Below are 25,344 nucleotides of genomic sequence, written 5' to 3'. Positions count from 1 at the left end.
CTCAGTATTCTAGGGACTTGTAAGAGCATCACTTAACGTAGGAGAGCGTATCCTAACAACCACACAAAGTGGAAACAAACATGTCTGTTGAAAGATGAAGTGCGAGAGGGGTACTCTCACACTTCAAATATAGGGACACCTGACATACAAGTGATTACATTGACTCTCATTGAACTAATTCACTGTAAGCCTGAGCCTGCTGTCACATTTAAAATTAGCTCGCAAATATAAATAAGCACAGATATACTACTGCTACTAGGTATTATTTAGTTCAAATTTACATTTATGTTAAATTAAATTCCTGTCCTCGTGAACTAGGTTCACGTCTGCGGTGCAGTGGCCAAGGGAGCAATAAACAGTATTGGGACTGGGCCAGAATCAGCAGCATTTACGTCATCGTAAAGGAGGGGCTATGTACATTTCCCAGAGTAATGTAAGGGAGGATGCTGTCTGCTATTTCCACTTTTCCATCAATAAAAGCTAGCCGATTCAAATTGCTGAATTACAAAGAAAAAAGGATATAATATTCTCAAGGGGGCATTAGTCCAGAATACAATTAACATGGCATCGAAATGTCCTAAATGCGACAAGACAGTTTATTTTGGTAAGTGCATTTTTCATATGATCATGCATATCCGTCCATGCTATCCTCCCATGTGTTTTATGTACGACCCCCACACCCCGAGTCAGCTATGTAATGACTATTGTAGTCACCGTTATTTTGTCTAAAATCTGAGCCAACTGTTGTAACGTTATAATTATACCGTATGCATATTAGCCTATAGATTGGTGGGTAGGCCTAATAAGCAGTTGTACTGCCTTTGATATATTGTATAAGAATGAACCAGTATTAGGCTATTTATTATAAGTATTGGTCAGCCTGGCGTTCCTATAGAGACTAAACCAATTATGCCTGGTTCCTGACTGTAAATGACCTCAGACGTTCTGTGTGGTATAGTCTACATGTGCTTATGCAGTCTTTGTGTTGATTGACAAACCAAAGCCATGTCCTTGCAGGTGTAATCATTTATTATTTCATGAGGTCATATGGGAAACCTACTGTACGACTTCATGTAGCTCGTGGCTATACATCGGTCATATCAGTCCAATAAAACGCCCGCGGTGCGTAAGGGTTTCCGCGCGCACACCACTTACCTGCAGCTGACCAGTTGGGTTTTTGGAGGGATATAAAGTGAAAACATCTGTCCCCAGATTAGTGACATAAGCAGACTACCCCATTGATGGCTACTAGGTGGATCTAAAAGCAATCTCTTATCCTTAACCGATAGCCTGTTTACAGAAGGCCTATTCAGGGAATGTGTTCGTAGTTTTAAAAGATTTGAGATAGCCTTTAGCCTAGCTGCGTGGCACAATAAAGAGATTGAGCTAATGCAATTAATAAGGTATAGGCTATTAATGTTGCTGCGCAGATAGATTGGCCCTATACCTTGCATATACATTATTAATTCGTAGCATATGTGTGATGGATCGACTTTGCCCTGATCTATCTCTGGAGAACAATAGGATTCCCATTTCAGCACTAACTGGCATGGACAGCTCCCAGCCTCCCAAAGAATGAAATGGAGTGGAGCCGCGCGCGAGCCGGCCGGCCAAACCGCACCCTTAAAATGACAGAGCATGCGTGTAAAGTGTGAGACACTCTTAAAGAAAAGCAGATTCAACATGTTCATTCATATGGTCGATCCAGACCTGTTGGTCTCTGTTGAAACTGAAACATACTGTACATGATTCAATCCAGTATCATACATTTTTATCCCACTTCCCTGTCATAGGAAGCCCCTATACACCATAGTAAAAAACGAAATAAAGAAATAGTTTTGATAGTTCTTCTTAGACTATATTAGACTCATTTTTTGTTAATTCATAAATGAAAAACAGTAAGCAGATGGTACTTGCTTCTGGGGTTCTTTATTTTTCGTGTATAATATTCAGTGGCAGTGTGTCAGAATGAAACCTCTGGAATCCTTGCAACACTTTTCACTCATCTTGAAGCATCTGTTTCTTTTGCCTAATTAGTCCCCAAATGGGCAATGGTTTGGGTTTTCCATCTGGTGATGAACGACAGAATAAATACCTGGTAGCCTTGAAATCTGCTCGCTGTCTGAGACATTGAAAACTAAGCATCTTAGTACTTTCACTTATGGAAAGGTCCCTTAGAATGTTCCCTCTGAGCCATACTTTTGTAGCTTGTCACTCTCTTTTTGTTTGTTCCCATTATTTACACACTGCCCCCCCCCCCCCCCCCTCCTTAGGTTCATAGTTCCTTTAGTCCCTGTCTGCTTGATGGTATCCTTGAGTGCTGCTATATCTGCAGTGTTTACTTCTCTCAGTCTACTCCCACTCTCATTATGAAATACCTCATATTCTGTCCGTGTCCCTCTGCCTCAGGAGTTTAGATGATGTATGTTATGTAATTCCCAGTCTTTGATTCAGGCCCCATGACTTCTCCTCTCTCATTTTAACATTGTAATCTGGGTCATTACATAATAGTCATCACCCATATCTCTAAAAGTGTAATGACTTTGTGGGTAATTTAGTGTTGCCCGTTGCTGTCCTTGAAAGACACTGATAATAATAATCCTCACTCCTCTCTGACTGTCAGAGTTATCGGCTGTCCCAATTAACACCCTATACCTTATGTAGTGCACTACTTTTGACCAGATCCCTACCTGTGCCATGGTCAAAAGTAGTGCACTACATAGGGAATAGTGTGCCATTTGTGATTTAGCCACAGAGTCCTGCTCCTACACTGCCACTGTGTGTGTGTGTGTGTGTGTGTGTGTGTGTGTGTGTGTGTGTGTGTGTGTGTGTGTGTGTGTGTGTGTGTGTGTGTGTGTGTGTGTGTGTGTGTGTGTGTGTGTGTGTGTGTGTGTGTGTGTGTGTGTGTGTATGTGTGTGTGTGTGTGTCTGTGTGTGTGCACGTGCGTGCGTGCTATGCTTGTGCAGCTAGAAAAAGTAGAGTGAGAGAACAATAGAGAGAGAGAGACTGGAAGGGCAAGAAGAGAGACAGACGGAGAGAGTGAGAGAAAGACAGACAGACAGACAGACAGACAGACAGACAGACAGACAGACAGACAGACAGACAGACAGACAGACAGACAGACAGACAGACAGACAGACAGACAGACAGACAGACAGACAGACAGACAGACAGACAGAGAGTGAGAGAGAGGGAGGGAGGGAGTGAGAGAAAACACCCTGCAGGGACAGCACAAAGTGCTCACTGCCTCCCACTTAACTGTGTCTTGCATTAGTGACAGGTCGCCAATCTAAAGAGGATGGGATATCTGAGGTTAGAGATAACAGCCTTATCTTCACTACATTTCTATATACTATATTGACCAACACTCTTATAATGAAAGGTGTTATCTAGAACCTTAAAGGATTCTTCGGCTGTCCCCATAGGAGAACCTTTTGAACCCTTTTTGGTTGCAGGTAGAACCCTTTTAGTTCCAGGTAGAACCCTTTTGGTTCCTGGTAGATCCCTTTTAGGTTCCATGAAGAACCCTTCCTACTGAAGCAGCTCACTCTGTAGCGTCTTATACTGAATTGACATGTCTCTTTAAATGGGTAAATTCAACTACAAATGTCAGTTTCCTGTACAGTAATGTAACCAGTGTCCCCCCCATCCCCCACACAGCGGAGAAGGTGACATCTCTGGGGAAAGACTGGCACAAGTTCTGTCTGAAATGTGAGCGTTGTAACAAGACCCTGAACCCAGGGGGCCATGCTGAGGTAAGAGGATTCAGTAGCTTACACTCATAGAAAAATAGGTGCTATCTAGAGTGGCACACTGCATCTCAGTGCTAGAGGCGTCACTACAGACCCTGGTTCGATTCCAGGCTGTATCACAACCGGCCGTGATTGGGAGTCCCATAGAGCGGGTTACAATTCGCCCAGCGTCGCCTGGATTAGGGTTTGGCCGGTTGTGACGGTAGGCCGTCATTGTAAATAAGAATTTGTTCTTAACTGACTTCCTTAGCTAAATAAAGGTTCAATTAAAAAAATATATATATATATACATAGAATTGAAAAGGGTTCTTTGGCTGACCCCAACGGAGAACCCTTTGAATAACCCTTTTTGGTTCCGAAAAGGTTTCTACATTTTTTCACACAGAAACAGTCAGAAACTGCAGGGAGTGTTGTGTACAATAGAGAGGAGTAACTAAGAGGACATTTTGGCTCTGTTCCCATAGATCTCTGGGAAGGTTATGGAGGATTAAGGTCTCACGGGGAGAGTATCGGCATTCTGAGAGAGTATTCTGACGTAGCCTGTTCATCAATATAGGTACTGTACAGTACTATACAGGGACCTAGGCCAGTTACGAACAGAGAGGATTGGCTTCTATAGTTCATTTAGGGTACAGTAGGCTACTAAAGTGTGGGGTGCTATCATGTGTAGTGTGCAGTGCATCTAAATTCCATTGGTTTCCTCTCATTTCTGTTGCATGTTTCACAGATCCAAAGATCCCTCTAAAGCTACACCGGCTGTTTTAAACTCAAGTCAGTCATGTAGCATTCAATGCTAGAGTGGACGTCAATATGTTATAGTGGCATTTTTACTTCAAGTTATACCAAGATCCACCCCAACAAAGTCCAATGTGTTTGTTCCCAGATACTTCTTCTGCTCATTGTCTTTCCCTCTGTTCACAGCATGATGGAACTCCGTACTGCCACAAGCCATGCTATGCTGCCCTCTTTGGACCAAAAGGTGCAATACATGAACTTTATAGCCATCCATTATTTAGTTATGTGTGCTTTATGTGCTTATAAAAACATTTTATTTATTTACAGTAAGCCTATAAGATAGGCCTAATGTATGCGTTTGCAGAGAGACTTATAAAAGGAAACTATGATCAATGTGTTTCTATGTTGACTGAATTAAGCATTTCTCTCTGTAGGTGTGAATATCGGAGGTGCTGGCTCTTATGTCTACGAGGCGCCTGTCAATGATACCCCTGCCAGCGTTTCCACGGAAACAGAGGCCAAACCTGAGGAGAAGAAAGCTCATGTCAGAGGCCCAGTGAAGGGTAAGCAACATGAAAGAAAAGAGTAACAGATCTGCTGTCATGTTATTATATCCCGTATGAAGGTAACAGTGTATTTTCACCACTGACTGTAACAAGCCTCTTCTTCTCAATCTCTTTTTGACACAGCCGCAAGCTTCTCCACTTTCTCTGGAGAACCCAGCAAATGTCCAAGGTGCAGCAAGACAGTGTATTTCGGTACGTGTCTTATGTTATTGCCCATGCCATATTGGAGCTCTCATGTGCTAATGTGTGTGTGGACACAAACTCACATCATCTGTGAGTGGGTGTCCAGGGGAATATGGTGAGGTGGAGGAATGTTGTTTCCATGGTGATATGTCTGACATCAGTGTGTTTGTGTGTGTCTGTGTGTGTGTGTGTGTGTGTGTGTGTGTGTGTGTGTGTGTGTGTGTGTGTGTGTGTGTGTGTGTGTGTGTGTGTGTGTGTGTGTGTGTGTGTGTGTGTGTGTGTGTGTGTGTGTGTGTGTGTGTGTGTGTGTGTGTGTGTGTGTGTGTGCAGCTGAGAAGGTGACGTCCCTGGGGAAGGACTGGCATCGACCCTGTCTGCGCTGTGAGAGGTGCAGCAAGACCCTGGCCCCAGGCAGTCACGCAGAGGTGACAGACAGGAGACTGGGAGGCTGGGGTTGTGGGGGTGGGAGAGGGGGATGTTGGGAGGGGAGTTATTAGAAAGATTCCAGGAAGCAGAGCCATAGAAATACAGTTAGACAACGACTGCTGGGCCACCCTTCACATACAGTAACATTGACTTGAATGGAAATCAGAGTCAGATTCACCTTTTTTCACCAAGTACATTTTCACATACACAGAATTTGACATGAAGTGGTGCTGCTAGCAATATACAAAATATACAGAGAGAATGTAGAAAAAGGGATTTACACAATCTACACATAATCTACATACAGTATATGTAATATAAATACAATAAACATAGAACAATTACACATGATAGAAGAGTAGATTCTAAATGATAGTTGAAAATGTGCTGAGAATATACTGAGAATATACTGAGACTGTACCATTTACAGTGGAATATACAGAGACTGTACCATTTACAGTGGAAAATACTGAGACTGTACCATTTACATTAGAATATACTGAGACAATACAATTTACAGTGAAATATACTGAGACTGTACCATTTACAGTGGAATATACAGAGACTGTACCATTTAATGTGGAAAATACTGAGACTGTACCATTTACATTAGAATATACTGAGACAATACAATTTACAGTGAAATATACTGAGACTGTACCATTTACAGTGAAATATACTGAGACTGTACCATTTACAGTGGAATATACTGAGACTGTACCATTTACAGTGAAATATACTACAGTGCATATACCCAATACTACACTGTGTATATATTGCAGTGCAAATGCAGTGTAGTGCGGTAGTTCTATTTCTATGGCCAAAGATAGATACAGTATTTCTATGGCCATAGATAGATACAGTATTTCTAAGGGCATAGATATAAACTCAGCAAAAAAAGAAACGTCCTCTCACTGTCAACTGCGTTTATTTTCAGCAAACTTAAGATGTGTAAATATGTGTATGAACATAACAAGATTCAACAACTGAGACATAAACTGAACAAGTCCCACAGACATGTGACTAACAGAAATGGAATAATGTGTCCCTAAACAATAGGGGCATCAGAATCAAAAGTAACAGTCAGTATCTGGTGTGGCCACCAGCTGCATTAAGTACTGCAGTCCATCTCCTCCTCATGGACTGCACCAGATTTGCCAGTTCTTGCTGTGAGATGTTACCCCACTCTTCCACCAAGGCACCTGCAAGTTCCCGGACATTTCTGGGGGGAATGGCCCTAGCCCTCACCCTCTGATCCAACAGGTCTCAAACTTGCTCAATGGGATTGAGGTGCGGGCTCTTTGCTGGCCATGGCTGAACACTGACATTCCTGTCTTGCAGGAAATCACGCACAGAACGAGCAATATGGCTGGTGTCATTGTCATGCTGGAGGGTCATGTCAGGATGAGCCTGCAGGAAGGGCACCACATGAGGGAGGAGGATGTCTTCCCTGTAACGCACAGCGTTGAGATTGCCTGCAATGACAACAAGCTCAGTCCGAAAATGCTGTGACACACCGCCCCAGACCGTGACGGACCCTCCACCTCCAAATCAATCCTGCTCCAGAGTACAGGCCTCGGCGTAACGCTCATTCCTTCGACAATAAACGCGAATCCGACCATCACCCCTGGTGAGAAAAAAACGTGAAGAGCACTTTTTGCCAGTCCTTTCTGGTCCAGCGACGGTGGGTTTGTGCCCATAGGCGATGTTGTTGCCGGTGATGTCTGGTGAGGACCTGCCTTACAACAGGCCTACAAGCCCCCAGTCCAGCCTCTCTCAGCCTATTGCGGACAGTCTGAGCACTGATGGAGGGATTGTGCGTTCCTGGTGTAACTTGGGCAGGTGTTGTTGCCATCCTGTACCTGTCCCGCAGGTGTGATGTTCGGATGTATCGATCCTGTGCAGGTGTTGTTACACGTGGTCTGCCACTGCGAGGACGATCAGCTGTCCGTCCTGTCTCCCTGTAGCGCTGTCTTAGGCGTCTCACAGTACGGACATTGCAATTTATTGCCCTGGCCACATCTGCAGTCCTCATGCCTCCTTGCAGCATGTCTAAGGCACGTTCATGCAGATGAGCAGGGACCCTGAGCATCTTTCTTTTGGTGTTTTTCAGAGTTAGTAGAAAGGCCTCTTTAGTGTCCTAAGTTTTCATAACTGTGACCTTAATTGCCTACCTTCTGTAAGATGTTAGTGTTTTAACGAACGTTCCACAGGTGCATGTTCATTAATTGTTCATGGTTCATTGAACAAGCATGGGAAACAGTGTTTAACTTCTTTACAATGAAGATCTGTGAAGTTATTTGGATTTTTACGAATTATCTTTGAAAGACAGGGTCCTGAAAAAGGGACGTTTCTTTTTTTGCTGAGTTTTTATATAGTATTTATGTGGCCATAGATAGATACAGATGCCTTTAAAGCTGTGTCAGGAACTGTCTCAGTACAGTACATTATATTTATTCCATTCTGTTACAGCATGATGGGCAGGCCTACTGCCACAAACCGTGCTACGCCACCCTGTTTGGGCCCAAAGGTAGGCTCACTCACTCAGAACTCTCTTCCTCTTAACCACATGAAAGATAAAACGCCTTATTGCTATGGCTTACATGTATTATGATATTTCATATACTGTATATCACCATATTCTGATGTCTTTCTATTGTCCCATTCCAGGGGTGAATACTGGAGGTGTAGGAAGCTACATCTATGATGAGCCCAGCACTGAGGCAGAGACTGAGGCCCAGCCTTGAGTTTACCCATACCCACCTCCACCCCCACCCAGACCTCTTCAACATTGCCTCCCTTACCCTGGCCTTGTTACTAACCCCAGTCGTAGATAGACTCACCCTATCTGTATTTCCAACCTCTGCCTCCACGTTCGACTATGTTCACCCATGCCCTGATTAAATAGTATTGTCTCCTTTAGGCTATTCAGCATCTACAGAAAAAAACCACATGTCAAATCATACATAGTGTAGGCCTAACTCACGGGATGGATATTTAGAATGTTCTGTTGTATTTCTACATTATTTATACCTCCATTTTGTGTACGCAATTTCATCTTTATAGCTTCTCCCTTCTCCGATCTAGCTTCTCCCTGTGAAATACACAGTAGGTTCATGGGTGTCCCCTACCTCGTTGTTTGTGTCAAATGAACAGTTGTGTGTAAGATGTACAGTACACTGTTTATTAAATGATAAGTCACCATATGGTTTGACTCTACACAATACAGCACAGACGTATAGGGGAAGATTTGGGGGTGGTAGGCCTACTGTTTGTCATTCCCTGAAAACAATGTAATTTGTTGTGCACCTGTAATGACATGGCAGACACAACTGCCATGTTGATTGCCAAGCTATCCGCTATGGGCCTATTTTCACCCTGCAGTATAGAGACAGAGTAGATAGATAGAACATACGCCTCCTAGGAATGTGCATTAGTATTAGCTTATTGTTGTTGGTGACTGAATATGTTTTGTGCTTTGGGTCTTTGAGCACCAAATGTGTGTCACTGAGAAGAACAGTGGTCATCAGAGGTTTTCTACAATAAAATTGTGAGAACATGAAAGGTTGTTTTGTGTCTTATTTGGGGAAATATATAAGGGTGTTACTTTACAGGAAGCTGTAAATGTATTACATATTGGTAGCTACAGCCTAATTACAGTGGACAACACAACCCCCCACGTGACATCACCAATGTCTACCAGCAGGGTGCGACTACTCGTTATGTAGCGAGGTGTCACGAGCATGTGAAGGTTTTGCAAAGCCTTGTGGATGTTGTTGTTCATTCCTTGCTCACTCTGTTACATAAATATTGTAAGTGAAACATAAAAGTCTTCGCTTTAATGTCAGCTGCGATTATTGTGGCCGCTGTCGTCGGCGGTGGAATACTGCTAATTGTTCGCAGAATGTTCCCCCGGAAGAAAGCGGTCGAGTTGCTCCGGTACCCGGCCGATATGATGCGGGGAAAGACGGTCATTGTGACCGGGGCGAACAGTGGCATAGGGAAGGCCGCGGCTGGGGAGCTGCTCAAACTCCAGGCCCGGGTGATCATGGCCTGTCGGGATCAGCAGATGGCTGAGGAAGCAGCGCAGGACATCAAGAAGCAAGCGGGGCCAGAGCACGGAGAGGTGGTGATCAAACAACTGGACCTCGCCTCGCTTCAGTCTGTGCGGAGCTTTTGCGAGGAGATCCTGAAGGTAAATGTGCATTTTGCTGAACTTTATTGGGGTCAGTCTAGGCTAAATAACTATTGTACATAAGGCAAAAATGTCAAAATGTTATTCTGGTCCGCGAAGACTGATGCAGTGGAATATTCTGTTGTTTGAGCTGTTGGAGGGTCTCGTGTCGTTCATTCCATGACCATCATACTGGGGCTGTGTTTTTTTAATTTAATGTTACCTTTCAAAGCGCCATAGTGAGCTGTCCAACGTTCTGAAACAGTCACATGTACACATTCATTTAGCGTTTTTTTTTTACAAAAGCTATCAACATCATTTCAATTGTAAAGGGATTACATTTAGAGATAAGGTCTTCCTTATTACAATTCCTTCACTTGAAATGACTTGCGTTGATTGTAGTTTCTTACTCATGAATGATTGAGATAAAGAGACCAACATGACACCACTAAGCAAAACCTCTCCACTAATGGTACAGTATGTGTGCCTCATACATGACTGTCTTCCTCTGACTGCCCCTGTTAGGAAGAACAACAAGTCGACGTGCTCATCAACAACGCGGGCATTTACCAGTGTCCCTACACGAAGACAGAGGAGGGTTTTGAGATGCAGCTGGGGGTCAACCACCTGGGTCACTTCCTCCTCACCCACCTCCTGCTGGACCTCCTCAAGCGCTCCTCCCCCAGCCGCGTGGTGGTGGTCTCCTCCAAGCTCTACAAGTATGGCAGCATCAACTTTGACGACCTCAACAGGTGTGGTTGGTTCATGTTATGTTGTGTGTATTATGTTTTTACCTGGATCCCATTCATTAGTGCAGACTGTAGCAAAAACGATTTGCACAAAAAAACCTATTGTTTATTATTGGACAATAGTTCAAGTTAGTCTTTCCCTGTTTCGGTAAGTTTTCTTTATTTTGGTGCCTAATGAACACAACCCTTGTGTAATGTCTGTTGTGTTTCTATGGATGATTCTCCCCTTGAGGGATAATGTTTTCTACTGCTATCTCCACTACAGTGAGAGAAGCTACAACAAAGCCTTCTGCTACAGCCAGAGCAAGCTGGCTAATCTGCTCTTCACCCACCAGCTGGCCCGGCGCCTGGAGGAGGAGGGCGTCACGGGGGTAACGGTCAACGCCCTCACCCCAGGCATCGTGAAGACCAGGCTGGGGAGGCACATCCACATCCCCTTCCTGGCCAAACCTCTCTTTTACCTGGCCTCGTTGTTCTTCTTCAAGAGCCCACTGGAGGGCGCTCAGACGCCACTCTACCTGGCGTGTTCACCCGACGTGGAGGGCGTGACGGGGAAGTGCTTCGCTAACTGCGAGGAGGAGGAGCTGATGCCCAAGGCGATGGAAGATCAGGCGGCCAAGAGACTGTGGGACCTGAGTGAGACCATGGTGGGGATAACAACTCAATAAGGGACCTGGGAGACCTGGGATCCAGACTCCCTCCTAGAGACCTTATGAGAGACTTGCCCTGGGAATCAAGTGAATTGGGAGATGATTGATTGATTTATTCTTGGGGTTTCATTGGAACTGGGGTCAGTGGGTAAAGTTTCCACTGTTTTTAATTGACCTCAGTAGGTGGGTGCGTGCGTGTGTGTGGGCGCCTGTGTGTGTGTGTGCGTGCACGTATAATTGTGTGATGTGCAAATGAGGTGTGGATGGAGTGTGAGTGTGATTGGAGGTGTGCATGCAGAGTGCTAATACTGAGCAATGTGCCTGTGAAACTGAGAACTGCAGTCTTCCGTGAATGTGTAACTAAGTATATCCGTTCCCATAGGAACCAGCTATTCTATCTTCTGTACTGTCTTCACCAGTGTTCACTGAATCACAAATTCACACAGTCAAAGTGGAGGGGAGCTAATTCCCAGTAGCGATTATCAAAGGGGAGCTGGACTGTCATATTTGCTTTTACCGAGTGCTAACATGATTGGTTCTAGTGCTATAGAAATATCTCCGGGGTGTTTTGAAAAGCCAACAGGTATCTAGTTCAGCAGCTGTAAATAAATGCGAAGGCAGCTAAGCTCATGCATCCTGCAGCATGCACTTGGCAGTAGAAAAAGGAATAGGAGACTGGTTGTGTTGCGTTACCTAATCCAGTTTTCCTCTCATGAGGTGTTTGAAGTGTAAATTCGTCGCCTTCTGCTGTGACAGGATGGACGGTAACAATAAAGTTGACAATGAGATTCAGATTCAGTCAGATGATGTTGATGCTGTGGTGGCTCCCTCCTCTGGATAGATGTAATCTCTCAAGTAATTCCCTTTTCGCTCCAGAGTGAGTGAGAGGAGGGAATGTGTTTTGAATGTCAATGCGGAGGTATGGCTAATGCTATGAATTATATAGTCAAACAAAATAGTCGACAATCCAAAGATAATTTCTCGACACGTGTGTATGTGCGCACACACACAGTTTGATTTGAATGCTTTTAAAACCATTACAGTGACATTGTATCTGTGATCTTTCACACTAAATTACATGATATTTATTTCCCACACACACTAAAACAGTTGAGGCAGCCTTGGAGCATCAAAATGCGTAGTTTGTGCTTTATTAGGTTAAAAGAAACACAACAGAAATATAGAAACATGCATCATGGTGTGATAGTAACAAGCATGCAGTTGCTTGATGGGGGTATGAGAATGAGAATCTGAGGTAGAGTGGGACAGGAAAACTTATCCAAAGGTTATAGAGAAAAAATAGCATCAACGGGTAGGACAAATGTTTACATCTCAAAAGAAGTCCATTGTTAACAAAATAATACCTACATTAAGTGCTCTGGAAATGTTTAAATCATGTCAAAGCAAAAACTGAATGAGTGGACAGAGCTGCACTGAAATGGATTCAGCCTAGGGGCATCTATATTTTTTTGTAAAAACACCTAGTACTGCAACTTTAGCCCATTCCCCAGGCCCTTTACAGTATAGTGCTGCAACTTTAACCCATTCCCCGGGCCCTTTACAGTATAGTACTGCAACTTTAACCCATTCCCCAGGCCCTTTACTGTATAGTGCTGCACCTTTAACCCATTCCCCAGGCCCTTTACAGTATAGTACTGCAACTTTAACCCATTCCCCAGGCCCTTTACTGTATAGTGCTGCACCTTTAACCCATTCCCCAGGCCCTTTACAGTATAGTACTGCAACTTTAACCCAATTCCCCAGGCCCTTTATTGTATAGTGCTGCAACTTTAACCCATTCCCCAGGCCCTTTACTGTATAGTACTGCAACTTTAACCCATTCCCCAGGCCCTTTACAGTATAGTGCTGCAACTTTAACCCATTCCCCAGGCCCTTTATTGTATAGTACTGCAACTTTAACCCATTCCCCAGGCCCTTTACTGTATAGTGCTGCAACTTTAGCCCATTCCCCAGGACCTTTACTGTATAGTGCTGCAACTTTAGCCCATTCCCCAGGACCTTTACTGTATAGTACTGCAACTTTAACCCATTCCCCAGGCCCTTTACAGTATAGTGCTGCAACTTTAGCCCATTCCCCAGGACCTTTACTGTATAGTGCTGCAACTTTAGCCCATTCCCCAGGCCCTTTACTGTATAGTGCTGCAACTTTAACCCATTCCCCAGGCCCTTTACTGTATAGTGCTGCAACTTTAACCCATTCCCCAGGCCCTTTACTGTATAGTGCTGCAACTTTAACCCATTCCCCAGGCCCTTTACTGTATAGTACTGCAACGTTTACCCGGATACCCCATTGGTCATACATATTTTACTCTGCATAAATGCAGCACAGTTTTCAGCCTGTGATTGACAATAAACAAATCTATAATTGTAGTTTAGACAGTCCTCTGAATCTTCAACATTCTGAGGACTCTATTCAATCACATTGAGGAAGTTCAGCTTTAAAGCGTGATTGAAATTCAAAGGCAATGTTCCCGCTTTAAGGGAGGCTGCATTCACGCTAAACGCTGCGTATGTCGGGTCAATTGGAATTTACCGTTACATTTCTATGGCGGAATCTTTAAAGATTGAATAGAGCCCCCCCCCCAAGTATCTCTTTGATTGGCAGATGCTCTTAACCAGACATATTTACAATGTGTTGCTGCCCACACCTGATTGAATTGTAGTCATTTCTATTACATTTTTGTTGTTGTAATTAAATATATTAATATATTTCAACAGTTACTTTAAATATTTCCTTTGTCTACAAGCTCACTGTGCTTTGTGTACAGCACATGGAACAACTGGTCTCTGGTACCTCCAACGACTATTTTATGTACCAAAGGTAGCAAAGTATTTTCCTATAGTCCCCACTCATTTGGCACAATAATGAATTGTCAATTCACCTGATCCAGACAAACTTACACATTCATTGTAGTGATGTGAACCACTAGTTTGTCAGTTTTTCACAGCTGTGGCAACAATCTGATAAATTCATGCTTAATTACTGTATCTTCCAACTGTCCTTTCAAAATGGATGTCCTTAAAGTGAACAACTGGCTAGCCTCACACTAATCAATATGTTCTGCTAGATTCACCAAGACTTCTCACCTCACATCCCACCAGGGAAAGAGATGGATAAAAAGAGAGAGACCAGTAAGTCAGAATACCTTCTTCTCTCAGTTCAGAAGTGTTCCATACAGCTGGGCTTTGGTGAGACTGTCCTTTCTGGAAAGTCCTAATGTGCCAAAATTGTGATACTGCGGTGGAGGGGGACAAGGTGGTGGCGGGGGCGGTGGTGGACTGCCCTGGGGGGGCGAAGGGGGCTGCATCTCGGACTGGTAGTGCTGCTGCAGTTCGGCAGCCATCTCCAAGGACCTCTGGTTTAGGGACTCATTGGAGCTGTTGGGGCTGATGTCCACGTACTCCTTGGTCTGTCCCACTCCTCCCCCGGCCCCCGCCACATCAAAGCTGCCCTCCCTGTTTTTGGGGCTCCCTGAGTGGTAAAGGCTGGGCTCCGACTCCTGGCTGTCCTCCTTGGCCCGGTAGAGATGGGTCTGGTGGGCCTGCTGGTTGTGGGACTGATGGGACTGACGGAGGCCCCCCACAGGGCTGCACTCAGGGCTGGGCGTGGAGAAGCACGCCGGGGGGTCCATGATGGGTCCTACCCCTCCCTGGTAGTAGTCGGGCCCCTCCTGGAAGCTGCTGTAGAGGGGTCCAAGGCGGATCTTGGCGGGCCGAACTGAGAAGTGCTGCTCGGAGAAGCTGTAGGGCGAGGCCCGACCGGGCGAGCAGTACGAGTGGGAGTTTAGATCTTCTGCGCTCAGCTGCCTCCAGCGGCCAATCGGCTCCTCCTCTGGCGCCAGCGTGCTGCCGCGGCGGCTGTCTCCATAGGCAACGCTTGGTGAGGAGGAGGGAGGGAGGGGTTCGTAGGGCTCGCTGAAGCACGAGGACATAGTGCGGCTGTAGACGGGTGAGCTGCCATTCTGGTGGTGTGCTCCACCATGATCGCCGGCCTGCTGGAAGACGGCGTGGACCTTGGCGAAGCCTCCACCGCTGGGACTGTCTTTCTCCCAGGAGGAGTCGCTCTTCCTCTCATAGTCTCCCCCATCCCTCCAGTCCATGTAGAGGGAGTGGTGGTGGGGAGAGGAGGCTGTGCTGCTGGGGGGGCCATTGCCTTTGTTGTCATCTGAGCCCCCTCCGCTGAAGCTGGAGTAGGAGCTGCCTGAGGTGGGGCCCAGAGAGGTGGGGAACTTGGCGAAGCACTCCTGGGAGAAGCAAGACCTCAGCCCCAACATGGTACCCTCCTCTGGGTTACTGTCCGTGGAGTTCTGGGGGCCGTAGAGCAGCTTCCTCTGGCTGTGGACGTCCATGCTTGGCCTGCGTTCGCGGTTCTGATCGACCGGGCAATAGAGGGCTGTGTCGCTGCTGTACAGGTCTGACTTGTATGCTGCCCGGAGGCCCAGGCGCTCGTCTCTGTCCAGGGTGTCCAGGAGGAAGCCTTGGTCCTGGGGCTGGGGGCTAGGCGAGCTGGAAGCTTGGCTGCCCCTGCAGGCCTCGTCGGGCTTCTCCAATACCTTGGCGATGACGGAGGCGGGGACAGAGTCAGCGTAGACGGTGTGGCAAAGAGGTGAGCCATCCATGTGCATGGTCACTCGTTCCTGGAATTCAGCAGGCAACTGAGAAAGAGAGATAGAGAGATAGAGAAAATTGTGATAAAGTGACAGATGGTGAGATAGTGCAAAGTTCATGAAAGATGTAAAAAAGACATAGAAACTACAAACATAATTTTAACACATTTGCAACAACTTGTTGATAATGGCACCATATGGAGAACAGACAGGAATTCAACTTTAAACCATAACCTGAAGTTAAAAGGTGGAACTGTTGTTGAACAAACATACAGTGCATTCGGAAAGTATTCATATCCCTTGACTTACTTTTCTTTTGTTACATTACAGCCTTACATTTTTGCAAATTTATAAAAATATAAAAACAGAAATATCACATTTACATAAGTATTCAGACCCTTTACTCAGTACTTTGTTGAAGCACTTTTGGCAGCGATTATAGCCTTGAGTCTTCTTGGGTATGACGCTACAAGCTTGGCACACCTGTGTTTGGGGAGTTTCTCCCATTCCTCTCTGCAGATTCTCTGTCAGGTTGGATGGGAGCGTTGCTGCACAGCTATTTTCAGATCTCTCCAGAGACGTTCGATCAGGTTCAAGTCCGGGCTTTGGCTGGGCCACTCAAGGACATTCAGAGACTTGTCCCGAAGCCACTCCTACATTGTCTTGGTTGTGTGCTTAGGGTTGTTGTCCTGTTGGAAGGTGACCCTTCACCCCAGTCTGAAGTCCTGAGCGCTCTGGAGCAGGTTTACATCAAGGATCTCTCTGTACTTTGCTCTATTCATCTTTGCCTCAATCCTGACTAGTCTCCCAGTCCCTTCCGCTGAAAAGCCTCCACACAGCATGATGCTGCCACCATCATGCTTCACTGTAGGGATGGGAGACTAGAGCAGGTTTACATCAAGGATCTCTCTGTACTTTGCTCTATTCATCTTTGCCTCAATCCTGACTAGTCTCCCAGTCCCTTCCGCTGAAAAGCCTCCACACAGCATGATGCTGCCACCATCATGCTTCACTGTAGGGATGGTTCCAGACATGACGCTTGGCATTCAGGCCAAATAGTTCAATCTTGGTTTCATCAGACCAGAGATTCTTGTTTCTCATGGTCTGAGAGTCTTTAGGTGCCCTTTGGCAAACTCCAAGCGGGCTGTCATGTGCCTTTTACTGAGGAGTGGCTTCCGTCTGGCCACTCTACCATAAAGGCCTGAGTGGTGGAGTGCTGCAGAGATGGTTGTCCTTCTGAAAGGTTCTCCCATCTCCACAGAGGAACTCTAGTGCTCTGTCAGAGTGACCATCGGGTCTTTATTCATATTTTCTTTACACCTTTTACACCCGGCCCGCCACAGGAGTCGCTAGAGCGCAATAGAACAAGAACAACCCGGCCGGCCAAACCCTCCCCGAACTCGGAAGACGCTGGGAAAATTGTACCCCGCCTCATGGGTCTCCCGGTCGCTGCAGGCTGCAACACAGCCTGGGATCAAACCAGGATCTGTAGTGAAGCCTCAAGCACTGCAGTGCCTTAGACCGCTGCGCCACTGGGGAGGCCTCCATTTATATTTTTTTTATAAATTCCCCCCAAAATCCTAAAAACCTGTTTTCGCATTGTCATTATGGTGTATTGAGTGTAGATTGCTGAGAAAAAAATATATTTAATACATTTTAGAATAAGGCTGTAACGCAAGAAAACATGGAAGAAGTCAAGGGGTTTGAATACTTTCCGAAGGCGCTGTACATCATGAGATCCTTAGTTTGATATTTGTAGCCAGGTTCTATTCTTCTGGGAAACTCTCAATGCTGAAATGTACTAGAAACCTGTTGCTGGCACCTCTCCATTCCAACAAGAATTAAGCCAATTGCAGAACGTTATCAACATGAATCTAGTCAACTATCGCTAATAAGAAGGTAGTTAATTATAGCTGCATTGGCTAATAGGAAGTTGCATCACACTTTCACTTTTTATGTAAATACCCAATTACCATGAGACATTTAGTTGTCAACACGTACAGTGAGGTCCGTAATAATTGGATGCCTGATAAAGATGAGCCAAAAAATTGTATAAAATACATAATACAAATACTGAGCTATATTTTATGCAATTTTTGGGGGGGGAATATCAATTATTTTATACCAACATCAGAGAAAAACAAGTAATAAAAAAAATATCAAAAAGATAGGAGTCAGAGTTATTGGATCCTCTGTTTTCAATACTCCAACACCGTGTTGCACCACACTCCATCAATAACTGTCTGATTACTTTCCAGCCCACAAATAAACAGGATGAAGAACAGAAGTAGGACTATAACCTTTGACCCCATTGCGGCGGTGGACAGTATATATCCCAGGTGTCATCTGTTTATTGTTTTCACTCCACATAGGAACAACACACACACTCATATAGTCCAGTGGAGGCTGCTGAGGGGAGGACGGCTCATAATAATGGCTGAAATGGAGCAAATGGAATGGCATCAAACATGGAAACCATGGAAACCACATGTTTGATGTATGTGATACCATTGCGCTTATTCCGCTCCAGCCATTACCATGAGCCCGTCCTTCCCAATTAATGTGCCACCAACCTCCTGTGATAGAGCACACACACACACACACATATGAACACACACACCCCGCAGGGGACCCATCACTAGTTTATTATGTAACTGATACATCCTGTTTTGTATTGATATTTCCATTCCGTCCTCATTGTGCCAAATGTGATGAGGCATTTTTTAACGGTAAAGGCAACGTGCCAGCTTTGGAATCTGCTCTTGCCATGCGGTCCGGGCACGAGGCCCAGGGCTAATACAGTGGAAAGCCTTGCCAATCCGCCCTGGCACTAACGCACTGATCAATACTCACTTGTTCCTTTGCTGCTGGGCAACAAAAGTAGCATGGGCACTGTTGGGCCCACTCAAATCTCCATCTCCCTATGCATATATTTAGCGGTTAGTGTCTTTGTGCTTCGCTATCTTCCATCAATTACTCAACCACCTGTCACATAGTGTAGCTACAGCTTTCCATTGTTAATCACTGTCAAACATTTGCTTCATTAGCAATCCATCAGTGGAGTAATCATGATTCAGACTGTTGATATATTGGATGTTTAGAACTGCGTGAGCTTGTGTTGAGAGCCCAGGTTTTAGCCCTTAATCCTTGCTCATGCATTGATCGATGTGAATGGATCAAGACTCATGCATATATTTGCAGCCCTGCACATCGTGTCCATACCTCAAAATGCTCAAAGTATTTGATACAAAGCTAATTCTAAATTTGAACCCAGTTGGTCTGATTGGTAGTGCTGTTGGTGGAGGACTCACCTCAGAAAGCTGGGTCCTATAATGGGACTTGTTGCACTGGAGCAGCTGGGCAGCCAGGTTACAGTCCTTCCTGTACAGGTCCTATAGGACAGAATGTGTTACACTGTGTTAGAAGAAAACATGCTTTAAAGAGTTAATGTAAAGAACACACAGCACTGACTTAGGAGAGGATCCAGAACAGGGACTTGAACTCAGGTCTGTCTCAGTGCAACACCTTTGCTATTACACAAAGAAGGTGTAACCTCTTGGCGAAGACGCTATAGGTGATGTATACTAAGGTCGTTACAATACACTTTGAGGGTTGGGACTACACTTTTGATGACCTCTACATCTGACCTCATAGAGTGTTGATAGAGAGAGTCCATACTAGCCAGGCCCTTACATTGTCCTCTTGTAGTTTTCCAATGGTCAGCTTGGCCTCCATCAGGTGGTTGTTGAGCACAATGATCTCTCTGCTCAGGGCTCTCTTCTCGTTGTCATGGTGCTGAGACTGAGGAAAACAAAGACTCGTGTCAGACTCAAATCAAAATCACTTTGCAAATACATTATTGTTTTTTCTTTGATTTCATGTAATGTAGCTAATTCCCACTTGGTTTGGAAGGCTGTGGGGTCAGAAGAGATTTGCTGTGCCTCAGAGAGTAAATTAGATTGAGGACGGGGAAGAACTCAAGCCAGATAATATATCATGAGTAAACTGCTTAATTGCTTACACATAACTTAAAATGTTCTAAAAGTATTCAAGTGTAATTCTCTGTGCCCCAGATCACACAGGACACAGAAATCACAGAGGCCCTCAACTCGTCGTGACAATCCAACCTTTAACTGGCTAAAACATCTGAATTTCCCTCTCTGTTCCGAACAACATCACATCATAGTAGATGTTCTCATTATTTAACTGAAAGTTGCATCAGTTTCATATCTACCAACAGCTATATTGATGCATGTATACACAATTCAGAATGACTATATAATTTTGAGACTCAGAAGAAAAATGTGCCTTCAGCCTCCAGGCCTTTCTAGCCATCATGCCTTCAGCATTCAGGCCTTTCTAGCCATCATGCCTTCAGCCTTCAGGCCTTTCTAGCCATCATGCCTTCAGCCTCCAGGCCTTTCTAGCTATCATGCCTTTAGCCTCCAGGCCTTTCTAGCCATAATGCCTTTGGCCTCCAGGCCTTTCTAGCTATCATGCCTTCAGCCTTCAGGCCTTTCTAGCCATCATGCCTTCAGCCTTCAGGCCTTTCTAGCCATCATGCCTTTAGCCTTCAGGCCTTTCTAGCCATCATGCCTTCAGCCTCCAGGCCTTTCTAGCCATCATGCCTTTAGCATTCAGGCCATTCTAGCCATCATGCCTTCAGCCTTCAGGCCTTTCTAGCCATCATGCCTTCAGCCTCCAGGCCTTTCTAGCCATCATGCCTTCAGCCTTCAGGCCTTTCTAGCCATCATGCCTTTAGCCTCCAGGCCTTTCTAGCCATCATGGCTTCAGCCTTCAGGCCTTTCTAGCCATCATGGCTTCAGCCTTCAGGCCTTTCTAGCCATCATGCCTTCAGCCTCCAGGCCTTTCTAGCCATAATGCCTTTGGCCTTTCTAGCCATAATGCCTTTGGCCTCCAGGCCTTTCTAGCCATAATAACTTTGGCCTCCAGGCCATTCTAGCCATAATGCCTTTGGCCTCCAGGCCTTTCTAGCCATCATGCCTTTGGCCTCCAGGCCTTTCTAGCCATAATAACTTTGGCCTCCAGGCCTTTCTAGCCATAATAACTTTGGCCTCCAGGCCTTTTTAGCCATAATAACTTTGGCCTCCAGGCCTTTCTAGCCATCATGCCTTTGGCCTCCAGGCCTTTCTAGCCATAATAACTTTGGCCTCCAGGCCATTCTAGCCATAATGCCTTTGGCCTCCAGGCCTTTCTAGCCATCATGCCTTCAGCCTTCAGGACTTTCTAGCCATCATGCCTTCAGCCTTCAGGCGTTTCTAGCCATCATGCCTTTAGCCTCCATGTCTTTCTAGCCATCATGCCTTCAGCCTTCAGGACTTTCTAGCCATCATGTCTTCAGCCTCCAGGCCTTTCTAGCTATCATGCCTTTAGCCTCCATGCCTTTCTAGCCATCATGCCTTCAGCCTTCAGGCCTTTCTAGCTATCATGCCTTCAGCCTCCAGGTCTTTCTAGCTATCATGCCTTTAGCCTCCAGGCCTTTCTAGCCATCATGCCTTCAGCCTTCAGGACTTTCTAGCCATAATGCTTTTAGCCTTCAGGCGTTTCTAGCCATCACGCCTTTAGCTGATGTTTGCCACCAGGGCAATTATACCATCCTGTTTAGTCTCTGGTGCTATTAGTCTCTGGTGCTATTAGCCTCTGGTGCTATTAGCCTCTGGTGCTATTAGCCATTGTATTCTCACATGACTACCTCACATGACTATCTCATATGACTACCTGTACCACAAAGCTCTGTGGCTTTGAGTCTCCTTTCTCTCCAGCCAAGTCAACGTATCAGAAATTACAGCTACAGGCTTCACCAAGTCAACGTATCAGAAATTACAGCAACAAGCTTCACCAAGTTAACTTATCAGAAATTACAGCTACAGGCTTCACCAAGACGGATTGTACCTCATAAAATGTTTTATAAAACAAGACTCTACTAAGTCCACCAAGACAGCCCTTGCCTTAACTTGGCATTGTGTGCAGCTGTTCCCCCAAAAATGAATGATCCACATACCAGTTGAAGATTGTCCAGTAGTTAGACATTAAATTGCATCATCTACAGAAGTTGCTTCTATTTTGAGCCAAATGAACTGTCTGGTGCTTCTGACTGAAGCAGAATTTTCTTGCCACTTGCTAGGAATCTCTGGCACTGCCTGGTATCAAGATGGTTGAATTTGGCGAGATCCTGATTAACGTTGGAGACTTTGGATTGTTAGCTTATACTGTTTGGACTATGTCTGTCAAACCTCATATTCCCAGTCCTATTCACTAGTTTTATTTTTGTCCAGACAGACTCTGGGTGCCACTGTAACACTGACTGGATCCTTAGAGCTGGTGGCAATCTGAGCAGTGAGGAACAGCTGAATCTGACCATGCCCCGGCAGCAGCATGGAGCCTTCAGTAGGTATCTGATGTTTAACCCAGTGGACTGGGACATTAACACCATCATGGAGAATAGATTCAGACCCTTGAGTTTCAGAAGGGATGGGTCTACGATAAGATACTGTATGAAACCACCATAGACACTAGTTTTGATCTGGTGTGTGGGAAAGATCATTTAGTTGGAGTCGCACAAACTTTGTTCATGGCTGGTATTGTTTTTGGTTCCCTCTTGTTTGTACCCCCTGCTGAATGGTACGGTCATAGACAAGCAACTCAGCTACCTGTGGTTCTCATGCAAATGTTTACTGTGACGACAACAGGCCTGTCTGCAAACCTGTACGTATACCTGGTATCCCAGTTTATACTAGCGGCTGCCCTAGGAGGATATTGAATCAACAGCACTGTATTAGCCACTAAATGGGTTGGAATGACCAGGCGATCCTTTGCCTCCTGTATAAACTAGATGTTTGCTGGTGTTGGACAATGTGTCCTGGCTAGTTTGGTGTGCCTCATCTGGGACTGAAGAATTACCCAATATGTGATGGTGGCACCACAGGCACTGTTTCTCATTTACATATGGTTTATTCCGGAGTCAGCAAGGTGGTAACTTGGTCGGGGGAAAACCAAAGAAGCTAACGAGTTGATTCTTAGAGTTGTAGCGAACAACAAACGCAGAGTTCCAGATACTCTACTGGAGGTGACTGAGGTGAGGAAAATACAGATACTCTACTGGAGTGACTGAGGTGAGGAAAATACAGATACTCTACTGGAGTGACTGAGGTGAGGAAAATACAGATACTCTACTGGAGTGACTGAGGTGAGGAAAATACAGATACTCTACTGGAGGTGACTGAGGTGAGGAAAATACAGATACTCTACTGGAGTGACTGAGGTGAGGAAAATACAGATACTCTACTGGAGGTGACTGAGGTGAGGAAAATACAGATACTCTACTGGAGGTGCCTGAGGTGAGGAAAATACAGATACTCTGCTGGGGATGACTGAGGTGAGGAAAATACAGATACTCTACTGGAGGTGACTGAGGTGAGGAAAATACAGATACTCTACTGGAGTGACTGAGGTGAGGAAAATACATAAATAAGGCATAAAGGTTCTATTTGCTTCACCTGTGCTAAGAAAATATTTTCTTATTTTATCATTTGCATGGTTGCATTAATCTTTGGCTACTTCTGCCTCTCTCTAAATGTTGGTAAATGTGGCTTGGACATCTTTCTGGTACAGCTGATGTTCAGTGCTCTATCTATTGGCCATGTACCACTGGTGCATCCCTACAGCAGTGTTCAGCAGCCTGTCATTGACTGATGGGGCTCTGGTCTTCCTGCTTCCTGAGACCTGAGAACAGAACTACCTCTCTACAGATGAGGCCGAAGGAAAGAGGAATGTGAACATCATGAAGGCAGGAATCTGAATATGAAAGTGGATGATAGTAATGGTGGAAGATTAACCAAATTGTACTGTGGATTGTTTTTGTTTTTCATGTTTTTCCCTGGAACGTTCCGGTCTAATCTTGTATAACAAACAATACCTTTTTTTAGTGGAACCATCTCACATTGTAGCCTAAATATTGTTCTGTTGAGCTACATACCTAAAAGGTTCCAGGTAGAACCATTTTGAATCCAGGTAGAACCCCTTTGGGTTCAATGTAGAACCATTCCACAGAGGGTTCTAACTGTAACCAAAAAGGGTGGTATGGGTACAGCCGGAGAACGCTTTCGAAACCCTTTTTTTAACCCTCCTGCTGTGTTCCGGTTGAATTGAACCTTTTTACAAGTTATCTCTCTGAAAAATGTAGTTAATTTAATCTGATTGTCATATAAGGTTCCATGACTTGTCCACACAGGGTATCTGAACACACAACATCAATTTTGATGATTTTCATTACATTTTGGGTGTTTTATTTAACAATAGTACACATGTTTTGTTCCCTGTCAAAAATGACCAGTCATTAGAAATGAATGGGTGAGACTACAATTAGTGTATAAAATTGAGTTCAGGCACATGCCCATTCATCAGATGGATACACTTCCTCTCCCAGACCCCCACATGCATGTGTGTTTGAGCACACACACACACACACACACACACACACACACACACACACACACCTCACTCCCTATTCTTGGCTTCCATGGCAACCCCAACGGGAACCTTTCCCCAATAGAATCTTTCCCCCACGGGAACCACACCTTTTGTCATTCTCACGAACAATCGCAACATTCTTTCAATAATAAATGTAACTTTTCTCGCAGCTCTGGTATATAAAGCTTTTTTGAGGCCTTGCTCACAATTCATTCTGTGGCAGCACAATGACCAAACGATATACTGTATGTGAGACTCTTGTTCACATCTTTGATCATGACACTGGTGAGGAGGAGAGAGTCCTTGTTAAACTTTGACACAAAGTAGGCTGTGATAAATAGCACAATATGTTTAATCTGAGTATTTGTTATAGTCAAAATAAACATTCTGCTTTTTTAAAAACTCAAATACTAGTTGTATGAGCTCAGGTCAATGAGGCCTACAGGCCATAAATAGCAAATAGAAGTTCAAAACTTGTAATGTTCACAAGAATTTATGTTGATAAAAAATATCTAACACAACATTAGGTGATAATATATGTATTATTATGGATTTATAATCAGCTATAATGGGGCGGTCATTTTGGACCAGGTATACATAATTAATCAACATGAAACGAACACAACAGAAGGATTAAGAGTGCAATAACTTCAAGCATGCTTTACTTTTGCCCAAAATAAAATAAAATGTTTTATTCTTATCCCAGAAACATAGTTGACCTATTTTTTACCGGAGGCCGCAAAGTGTTTATTGAAGTAAGTGCATAAAAGGTATGTAAATGTTTTGTTTGGTCATTCCAACAAATTGAGTACCTTTGTTTGGTCATTCCGCAAAATGAGTACCTTTGCTTCCCTTTGATATATTAAGTAGAAATTGTCCACAAATATTGGATTTTACAAGCCAAAGAATGCTGTTATGTGAACCCGAACTCTTGTTTTAATATGGTGAAATAATCCTTTTTAAATATGTTTTTCAAAAGAAACATTGAAC

General features: G+C 44.7%; 3 protein-coding genes and 1 pseudogene across 4 annotated transcripts in view; 3 read left to right on the top strand and 1 right to left on the bottom strand.

The window, feature by feature from the left end:
* The first annotated feature begins 407 nt into the window (after window positions 1-407).
* On the top strand, window positions 408-9,227 carry LOC139582586 (cysteine-rich protein 2-like). Its single transcript, XM_071412717.1, has 8 exons — window positions 408-604; window positions 3,662-3,756; window positions 4,675-4,732; window positions 4,923-5,051; window positions 5,178-5,246; window positions 5,568-5,662; window positions 8,136-8,193; window positions 8,334-9,227. Exons 1-8 carry the CDS (start codon window positions 562-564, stop codon window positions 8,408-8,410), a joined length of 624 nt encoding a protein of 207 aa, XP_071268818.1. The 5' UTR covers window positions 408-561; the 3' UTR covers window positions 8,411-9,227.
* A 97-nt stretch (window positions 9,228-9,324) lies between these two features.
* LOC139582585 (retinol dehydrogenase 14-like) lies at window positions 9,325-12,024 on the top strand. The gene is made up of 3 exons (XM_071412716.1): window positions 9,325-9,858; window positions 10,363-10,589; window positions 10,852-12,024. Exons 1-3 carry the CDS (start codon window positions 9,505-9,507, stop codon window positions 11,252-11,254), a joined length of 984 nt encoding a protein of 327 aa, XP_071268817.1. The 5' UTR covers window positions 9,325-9,504; the 3' UTR covers window positions 11,255-12,024.
* Window positions 12,025-12,357: 333 nt separating this feature from the next.
* LOC139582584 (brain-enriched guanylate kinase-associated protein-like) overlaps window positions 12,358-25,344 on the bottom strand; it is a 58,699-nt gene continuing 45,712 nt past the window's right edge. For both annotated transcript variants that reach the window (XM_071412715.1, XM_071412714.1), the window contains 3 exons: window positions 19,558-19,665; window positions 19,176-19,256; window positions 12,358-15,912 (listed from right to left, as the gene is read on the bottom strand). In XM_071412715.1, the coding sequence (XP_071268816.1) occupies window positions 14,413-15,912; window positions 19,176-19,256; window positions 19,558-19,665 (1,689 nt within the window). In that variant the 3' untranslated portion in view covers window positions 12,358-14,412. The remainder of the gene's footprint in view (window positions 15,913-19,175; window positions 19,257-19,557; window positions 19,666-25,344) is intronic.
* Window positions 21,131-24,297, top strand: LOC139582583 (solute carrier family 22 member 13-like; annotated as a pseudogene).

The sequence above is a fragment of the Salvelinus alpinus genome, chromosome 8, assembly GCF_045679555.1.
Source record: "Salvelinus alpinus chromosome 8, SLU_Salpinus.1, whole genome shotgun sequence".
NCBI lineage: Eukaryota > Metazoa > Chordata > Actinopteri > Salmoniformes > Salmonidae > Salvelinus > Salvelinus alpinus.
This window is presented reverse-complemented; position numbering and strand designations above follow the sequence as displayed.

What these genes read in the sequence shown, in the direction of transcription:
- LOC139582586 (XM_071412717.1), top strand. Translation starts at nt 562, where the DNA reads ATGGCATCGAAATGTCCTAAATGCGACAAGACAGTTTATTTTG. An exon ending in TGTCAGAGGCCCAGTGAAGG is followed by an intron (nt 5,052 to 5,177) that starts GTAAGCAACATG and finishes TTTTTGACACAG; the next exon opens with CCGCAAGCTTCTCCACTTTC. An exon ending in CCCCAGGCAGTCACGCAGAG is followed by an intron (nt 5,663 to 8,135) that starts GTGACAGACAGG and finishes ATTCTGTTACAG; the next exon opens with CATGATGGGCAGGCCTACTG.
- LOC139582585 (XM_071412716.1), top strand. Translation starts at nt 9,505, where the DNA reads ATGTCAGCTGCGATTATTGTGGCCGCTGTCGTCGGCGGTGGAATACTG. An exon ending in TTTGCGAGGAGATCCTGAAG is followed by an intron (nt 9,859 to 10,362) that starts GTAAATGTGCAT and finishes TGCCCCTGTTAG; the next exon opens with GAAGAACAACAAGTCGACGT. An exon ending in AACTTTGACGACCTCAACAG is followed by an intron (nt 10,590 to 10,851) that starts GTGTGGTTGGTT and finishes TCTCCACTACAG; the next exon opens with TGAGAGAAGCTACAACAAAG.